The 8594-nt window shown below is 44.0% G+C and overlaps 1 protein-coding gene across 2 annotated transcripts; it reads right to left on the bottom strand.

The window, feature by feature from the left end:
- Positions 1–271: 271 nt before the first annotated feature.
- On the bottom strand, positions 272–8324 carry LOC136754952 (uncharacterized). Of its 2 annotated transcripts, none has more exons than XM_066711239.1 (2): positions 8040–8324; positions 272–7882 (listed from the first exon to the last, which is right to left on the bottom strand). In XM_066711239.1, exon 2 carries the CDS (start codon positions 7008–7010, stop codon positions 927–929), a length of 6084 nt encoding a protein of 2027 aa, XP_066567336.1. In that variant the 5' UTR covers positions 7011–7882; positions 8040–8324; the 3' UTR covers positions 272–926. The 2 variants fall into 2 exon arrangements, with proteins under 2 accessions (XP_066567336.1, XP_066567337.1); XM_066711240.1 differs by having other exon boundaries at positions 272–7827.
- Between the last annotated feature and the right edge of the window lie 270 nt (positions 8325–8594).

Here is an 8594-nt window from a genome sequence, read left to right as displayed (position 1 = left end):
ATACAATAAGAGCAAGTAGTGCAAGTAATGGGTTTCCGAATTACACAAAAACAATGTATGTAGTGAGTTGCGGAACGCAACCTTTACATAAGCAGGGGAATGTCTGTAATTATTCACTTCAAACACTTATCTAAGGTCAGGAAACTTCAATTAATGCCATGAGACATTCAAATTCAAATAACAATAGATGCAAAACAATAATAATAATAACTGGTTTTATATTTGACTGCATCTTTGTAGCTCCCTCCAGTAGTCAACACGAAGCACGAGGTCTTGGTTAAAAAACGGGGTTTTATTTCAACAACATATCATGTCAACCCGTGAGAACTGGGTTGAAAGAGAGAAAAAAAATAAAAGGAAATTATAAATACAATGCATGTATGCATGTCTTGAATACAGTTTGTGCCGTTATAGTTACACACTAGTTAACACAAGCTATGCACATGAAATATATCACAGACAACTGGATACAAAAGAAACATACCTCGTAGGCTGCTTCCTACTTAGGGCTAAATCTCAAAAGCCTTCTTCCTTGTCTTCTTTACTCGGATAATATACATTTAGATATCTTTATATTCTTAATATTTACTTAGCTCGGAGAGCTCTTGCGATGCTATGTTTTAGCTCTACACTTTAGATGTTGTGCCCCCTTTAATTACGTGCGGAACACAAGGATGGCGCTAATTAGTTCTGCCTCTACGATATCCTATTAATTTTAGGTAGGAACCAAAAAAATAGTCACAAACTTAACTAAAGCTGAGAGGCAGTTACACTCCCACCAAATCACAAGTGATTTCTCAGAACAGCTTGGAGACACACATACTGCATATAAACTGCACATAATATTAATTTCAAAGTACTAACTATTTACTTATTATCTTAACTTAAGAACTAGTTGAAAGAGTGACTAGAGGATGCTGGAGTCTTCAGTCTGCTTCCAACAATGTAACTGTCTTATGGATGGGCCTCTCCAAATGAACAGGTTTAGAGATGCGCTTTCCTCTTCCATCCAGAGTTGAATCGCCGATAAGCAACTTGAGCCTTCTCACTCTTCCGTCCTTTCCTGGGTACACTTCAATAACCTTTGCTAACTTCCACTGGTTTCGTGGTGTAGCATCATCTTGCAAAATGACAATATCATTGACCTTAGCGTTTCTGCGGTCTTTGGTCCACTTCTGTCTCTGTTGGAGATTGAGGAGGTATTCCTTTTTCCACCGTGTCCAAAAGTTGTTGGCTAAGAGTTGAACTCTGCGCCATCTTTTACGGAGGTACAGATCTTCCCTGACGAACTTTCCAGGAGGTGGAGAGATGATCGTGGATTTCATGGTCAGGATGTGATTTGGTGTCAAGGGCTCTGGACAGGATGGATCGTTCAGATGATCAGTGGTCAGAGGTCTGCTATTTACAACCGCCATAACTTCATATAGGAACGTTCGTAGTGAGGAGCAGTCAAGTTGTCTGGCTGACTGTTCTAGAATGGACGTCAAGACACTTCTGATAGTGCGAATTTGTCTTTCCCAGACGCCACCCATATGACTTGAAGCTGGGGTGTTCATGATGAACTCACATCTCAGTTCTTTGAGTTCCTCTTGATCCATCTCCTTTAATGCTTGAATGAACTCACGCCTGGCACCAACAATGTTTGTCCCTTGATCACACCTTATTTGCCGTACTATTCCACGAATAGCGATGCATGAACGCAGAGCGTTAATGAAGGCATCTGTGGTCAAGTCGTCGAGCATTTCAATATGCACTGCTCTGGAACACATGCAGGTAAGTAAGAGTCCATAACGCTTTAACTCTTTTCTTCCTTCCTTGATGTGGAATGGCCCGAAGCAGTCCATCCCGCAGTAAGTAAATGGAGGGGTTGTTTCCATTCGATCTTCCGGGAGATTTGCCATCCTTTGTTGTTCTGTGCATCTTCTGAACTTCCTGCACGTTGTGCATTTGTAAATATGGGATGACACTGCCCTGCTGCATCCCAGGATCCATATACCATTGGATCGGATCTCATTTATGGTCATTCCCCGTCCCTGATGGTGCACTCTCTCGTGATAGTGCTTGACGAGTAATGCCGACACGTGACTGTCTCTAGGGAGAACAGCTGGATGCTTCACATGTGGATGAAGAGCAGCATGAGTTAAGCGGCCTCCGACTCTGAGGATACCTTGGTCATCCAGGAATGGACCCAACTTGTGTAACTTGTTGGCCTTGTCTTTGATTTGTGAGTTCTTATGACACTGGATGCCCTGTATTTCTTGAGAGAGGGTTGCTTGTTGGACCATCTTGATTATGCTGAGCTCTGCATCTCTCCTTTCCTCTAAACTGGTGCTTTCCCAGGACCTTGGCCTGAGGCCTTTCGCTTCCCTTGCACGCCGCTTTAGTCTGGCTATAGCTTTCACCATTCTTGACCAGTCAGAGAACTTTCGTAGACAATCTAACAGTGACCTTATTTCCTTTGCCAGGGTGTCATGAGCCTGGGCCTTCTTGATCTCTGGATCACTACTTGCAATCTCTCCCACCTTGACTACTTCGCTGGTCAGCTCTTTCTGCCAAAGAAAGCTTGGACCCGTGAACCAGTTGGAAGCTACAAGTTGTTTTGCTGCAAGACCTCTTGAGGCATGATCTGCTGGATTCTCTTCGGAAGCCACATACCTCCATTGCGCAGACTCCGTACTTTGCTTGATGCGTTCCACACGGTTTGCCACGAACACATGAAATCTCCTGGCCTCGTTACTGATGTATCCGAGGACAACCTTTGAATCGGTCCAGAAGAATTCTTGTAGGCAATCTATCTCCAGTTCCCTTTTGAGCATGTCACTGGTGCGGACGGCTACGACTGCTGCTGACAGCTCAAGTCTTGGTATGGTGGTAACCTTAGCAGGGGCTACTCTTGACTTCCCCATTACCAAAGAGCAGTGGACTTCACCTGATGCACTGACTGCTCTGAGGTACGAACACTCGCCATAACCTGACACGCTGGCATCAGAGAAATGATGGAGCTCGTAGCTCTGAACCTTAAAGTTTAATGGAATGTAGCATCTCTGAATCTTTACACCAGCCAGGTTTTGCAGGTCTTGGAGCCAAAACTCCCACAGGGGTCGAAGATCATCAGGTAAGATGTCATCCCAACTGAGCTTGTTATGACACATCTGCTGCAGAATCTGTTTTCCCACCAGGATGAACGGTGCCACAAATCCGAGTGGATCGTATACTGAAGCGACAGTGGATAAAACTCCTCTTCGGGTAAGTGGATTTTCTTTCACAATCACTCTGAACTGGAACTCGTCAGAAGCCACGCACCACTGTATGCCAAGTGCTCTTTCCACGTGTAGCTCTCCCAGGGCCATGTCCAGGTCTTGGGCGGCTTTTGCACATTCTTCTTTGGGGATTGAGGCTAGGACTTTCTTGCTGTTGGAAATGAACTTGTGCAGCCTGAGTTTGCCTTTGTTGCAGAGCTCTCTTGCCTCCTTCACTAACTGAATAGCTTGGCTTTCAGACGCTAAGCTTGACAAGCCGTCATCAACGTAAAAGTTCTTCTGAATGAACTTGATGGTGGCTTCACTGAAGTGTCCGTGTCCTTCGGCTGCGAGGTGCTTGAGTCCATAGTTAGCGCAGCCAGGTGATGAAGCAGCGCCAAACAAGTGGACCTTCATCCGGTAGATGGATGGTTTGGCTTCAAGATTTCCATTCTCCCACCACAGGAATCTTAGGTAATCTTGGTCTTCTGCTTTAACGTGGAACTGGTGGAACATGCGTTCAATGTCACACATGATTGCCACTGGACCTTTCCGGAAACGACACAGAACTCCCACCAAGGTGTTTGTCAGCTCTGGACCGGTCAGGAGATGGTCGTTTAAGGATGTCTCTTGAAATCTCGCCGAACAATCGAAGACAACACGTATCTTCCCAGGCTTTTGGGGATGATACCCCCCATGGTGTGGGATGTACCATGCTGGAGCTTTATTGAGGTCTTCTTCTGGGACCCTTTCTGCATCTCCACGTGTTATGATCTCATCCATGAAGGTCTTGTAGTCTTTGTAGTACTGTTTGTTTCTTTTCAGCTTCCGTTCTAGGCATCTGAGACGGTGGATGGCGCACACCATGTTATCTGGTAAGTTGGGTCTTTCATTCTTGAATGGCAGTGGCATCTCATAATGACCATTGTCCTTGAGCCTGATGCCTCTTTCCATCTTTGACAGGAATCGGAGATCCTCTTGAGAGATGTGACTGTCCTCCAAAGACCTTTCGACAAAGTCCGATTCCAGCACCTTGATGACATCTGCAGGTGAGACTACCTCTTTGACTTGAGTTCTACAGACATAGTGAACTTCGCTTGTGAGGTTTGAAGAGGACTGAAGACCAGGCATCACTTGCCTCACGATGACCTGGTGACTTATTCCAATTTCATCTCCATAGTCAAGACATGGGTTGCCATAGCCAACTACGCTCCAGCCCAGGTCTGTTCTCTGAGCAAAGGGCTGATTTTCTTTACCAGGCACCACTTGCCTTGGGACAAGAGCTTGAGGACAGTTGTAGCCGATTAGCAGGCCCACGTCGCAGCTTTGTTGAGGAGCAATCTCGTCTGCGACGTGTTCCAGATGAGGCCATGCCTTTGCAGTCTCTGGTGTGGGAATATGATCTCTGTTTGCAGGGATGAATTCTCTTGAGTAGGTCACTGGCAGAGGAATTATCTTGTCTGAGTAGAATCCTCTCACTTGTAGTCCAGTCAGTTTCCGACAGGACACAACTGTGTTTCTTGAAGCCATTGTGGAGAGCTTTAGCTGAACTGGTTCCTTCTTTGTGTGAAGAGTCTTTGCCGTTTCTTCCAGGATGAATGTCGTGTCGCTCTGTGTATCGAGGAGTGCATACACAAGAACTTCACGATCTGGCTCACTTGTGACTGACAACCACACTGGAATGACTGTGGATGTATGAGTGTCTTTAACATTCTGTAAAACTCTGTTGGATGTTGACTCACGTGATGATCTTGCTGCCCTATCTTGTGGCCGCTCTATTTTCCTTTCCCTTGACTTGCCACTGTTCCCTGCTCCACTAAGCCGTGTTGACATCCTTTCTTCTTTGGTGCGATTATCATGGAGGCAAGCTGGATGTCTTTTTTCACACATATCGCAGATCTCTCTGTTTTCACAGTCCTTCGAGCGATGGCCAAACTTCAGACAGCCGAAACACAATTTCTTCTCTTGAACAAACTTGACTCGCTCTGAAATAGTCTCATCCATAAATTTGCGACACTTGTGTAGACTGTGACCTGCCTTCTCACAGAAGACACAGCTTGTGGTAACAGCTTTCTCGTCTGAGTTGGTTGCCAATACCTTTGCTCCATGACCTCTTGTCTTTGAAACCTTGATCTTCTCATTTTCACTTGGTTTTAGAGCGTGGAGGGACGTTATTGGGTTACAGGCGATTTTGGCTTCACGTGTGAGAAACTTGACGAACTGGCTAAAGCTTGGGAACGTGTGACTTTGTTCTTCCACTTCTATCACCTTCCTATTCCATCTTGAGGTCAGCCAGTCTGGAAGTTTAGAGAGTATTTTCTGATTTTCGTTGCAGTCGTTGAGTACTTCAAGACCTCTGATCTGAGACATGGCCGCCTCACAGCTGCAAAGGAAGTCAGCGAGTTCTTGAAGTTCCACACTCCCCTTAGAGTTTATTTTGGGCCACGTATCAAGCTTATCTCTGAAGGCCTTGGCGATAAGGAATGGATTGCCGTATCTCTCTTCTAGGATGGTCCACGCTGCACAATAAGCTGACTCTGTGCCTAGCAAGAAGTAGCTTTCAATGGCCTTTTTGGCTGGTCCACCCACATACTTTCGCAGATAGTATATTTTCTCTTCAGCTGGTATGTTTTTCCTGTCAATAAGTGTCTGAAAGGAGACTTTCCAGTCATTAAATCTGAGTGGGTCGCCGTTGAACGTTGTTGGTTCAGGTACGGGAAGACGACTCGCACTGATGGACTCTGCGAATGCTCTAACAAGAGCTGCAGTATTGTCTTCTTGTTTTGGTTGTGTCAGAGAGTGAGGTGGGGAGCAATGCTGCAATAGGCTACTTTCATGCTTGACTTCCTCATTCTCCTTCGGAGGGACACATTGATGGAGCAGCCCAAATATTTCTTCATCTGAGCATTCACTTTGTTCATATACTTGCTGTCTCGCCTTAGCAGCCTCTAGCTTCTTGATTGTCTCCAATCTTTCTAGTTCTCTGCGCTTGGCTTCCAGCACCCTTTGTCTTTCTGCATTTTCAGCCTCTTGATTAGCTCGTAAATTGGCTGCTTCAGTTTCGAGTCTTTCAAGTTCTTTGATATGACGTTCTTGCTCTAGCAGTACTTTTAAAGTGGCTTCATTGGCAGCAACTTCAGCAGCAGCATCTCGTCTTGCAGAAGACTGGCTTGAACGGGATGTTATTCTTGAGTTAGTTTGAGAATGAGCAGACGACTTGGTGCGGTGAGAGTTGACGCTTACTTTGTCTGAGGCTGCAGCTTCAATTACAGACTCTATTGATTTCACTCTTTGTTCTTCACCCCCTCTTGTGTCTAGAAGAGCCTTTGCAGTCTGGATGATTGTTCTTGTTACTGCTTCGCAGGTGTCTGCTCTGCGACGTGCGTCTTGGTCGGGAATGTCAATGTGCCTTAAATCTTCATAAACAACGTTCAGATTATCTGAGGCATTGCTTATCTTAGTAATGTGGTCACGCAGCAGGTTGTTTGAGCATTGTCCACTCAGCGCTTGTTTGGCATCCTTAGCGATAGCTTTCCACTTCTCGTAGCTCACACTGAAACGGTGTGCAAATCTTCTTACTTGCTGATCGTGCAGTTCTTGGCCCTTTTCCGTAAACCTGCGGACCCTTTGGCTTCTATGTGGCTCTTGTGAGGAAGTGTGGTTATCTCCTGTGACTTCAGCAGCTTGTGGTTGCATGTCTGCGCAGTGCTGCTGCGCGTCTTCACCTGCACCCTCTTTGTCACTCTCAAAGAAAAGCTCAAACTCTGACATTTTGCTTTAGTTTGGTTTAAATCTAAACTTGTTTTTTAGTTGAGTAAATTACCTTGTTCACAATAATCTAAGTTATGTTTAACTTAGCTTAAGCTCAATTGAGTAGTTGTTTTTAATCTCTGATATGTGAATAGTCAGCCTTTAATTACTTGCAGCTACTGACACTACTTTGGAGAAAAATTACTCTCTGCAGCTAAATTAACTTGCTTTTTCCAAAATAAAAACTGTACTAACTGTACTCAAAGACTAGTAACACTCACTTTGTGATCTATGGAGCTATGGTCTTCTTGCCTGATAACTTGTTATAGTTATATATGGCCTTATTTAAATCTTAAATTACCACAAATGAAATTAAACAAACCAAAAATATTAACTCTTAGTTAAACTTGTACATATACCACATTAAGTAATAACCATTCACTTTTAAGTCTAAATATGACCAATTCTGCCTTACTCTCGGTACTAATAGTTCTTAATATTCACATCCTACTCATCAGTAGACACAATATCAACACAGTAGCAATATCAATCCACTTCAATTTGAGAAAAGGTAAGTAAACAAAACATTAACTAATGGGAAATGCAAAGAAATGTCTCATTCTCTTGCCCAGAACGCTTAATGTCTCTGAATTACAGCTTCATTTGCGTTATGAAACCTGATTCTTCCGTGGGCGCTGCCTCTTCTCGCGCTGTCATGTGCGGATGTCTCGGCCCGACCACGACTCGCGCTCTCCGATGCCGTCTTCCTCGCCTCCTCATGCGGAGCAGACGAGCTCTCACTGTAGCTCCCTCCAGTAGTCAACACGAAGCACGAGGTCTTGGTTAAAAAACGGGGTTTTATTTCAACAACATATCATGTCAACCCGTGAGAACTGGGTTGAAAGAGAGAAAAAAAATAAAAGGAAATTATAAATACAATGCATGTATGTATGTCTTGAATACAGTTTGTGCCGTTATAGTTACACACTAGTTAACACAAGCTATGCACATGAAATATATCACAGACAACTGGATACAAAAGAAACATACCTCGTAGGCTGCTTCCTACTTAGGAGGGGCTAAATCTCAAAAGCCTTCTTCCTTGTCTTCTTTACTCGGATAATATACATTTAGATATCTTTATATTCTTAATATTTACTTAGCTCGGAGAGCTCTTGCGATGCTATGTTTTAGCTCTACACTTCAGATGTTGTGCCCCCTTTAATTACGTGCGGAACACAAGGATGGCGCTAATTAGTTCCGCCTCTACGATATCCTATTAATTTTAGGTAGGAACCAAAAAAATAGTCACAAACTTAACTAAAGCTGAGAGGCAGTTACAATCTTGCTAAAACCAAGGAAAATATGTTTGATGCCTCAGACTTAAGCAGACCAATTGGACATCCGAGTTTGTCTCCTTCAGCTACATCGTCCTCTAGTACACAAGTTTGGCACACCTCCTATTAACGTAGGTACCTTGAAAGACCAGGCTTAAAGCCAAGGATTATGCCTTTACATGTGTGCCTAATGTAAAAAGTTTTTGAGCTTTGATAAACTTCTCATTGGGAATTTTTTTGACTGAACATTAATAACAAATCACAAAAG

The sequence above is a fragment of the Amia ocellicauda genome, chromosome 8 (genome assembly GCF_036373705.1).
Source record: "Amia ocellicauda isolate fAmiCal2 chromosome 8, fAmiCal2.hap1, whole genome shotgun sequence".
Classification (NCBI taxonomy): Eukaryota; Metazoa; Chordata; class Actinopteri; order Amiiformes; family Amiidae; genus Amia; species Amia ocellicauda.
The sequence above is the reverse complement of the archived record's forward strand: the minus strand, read 5'-3'. Positions and strand labels throughout refer to the sequence as shown.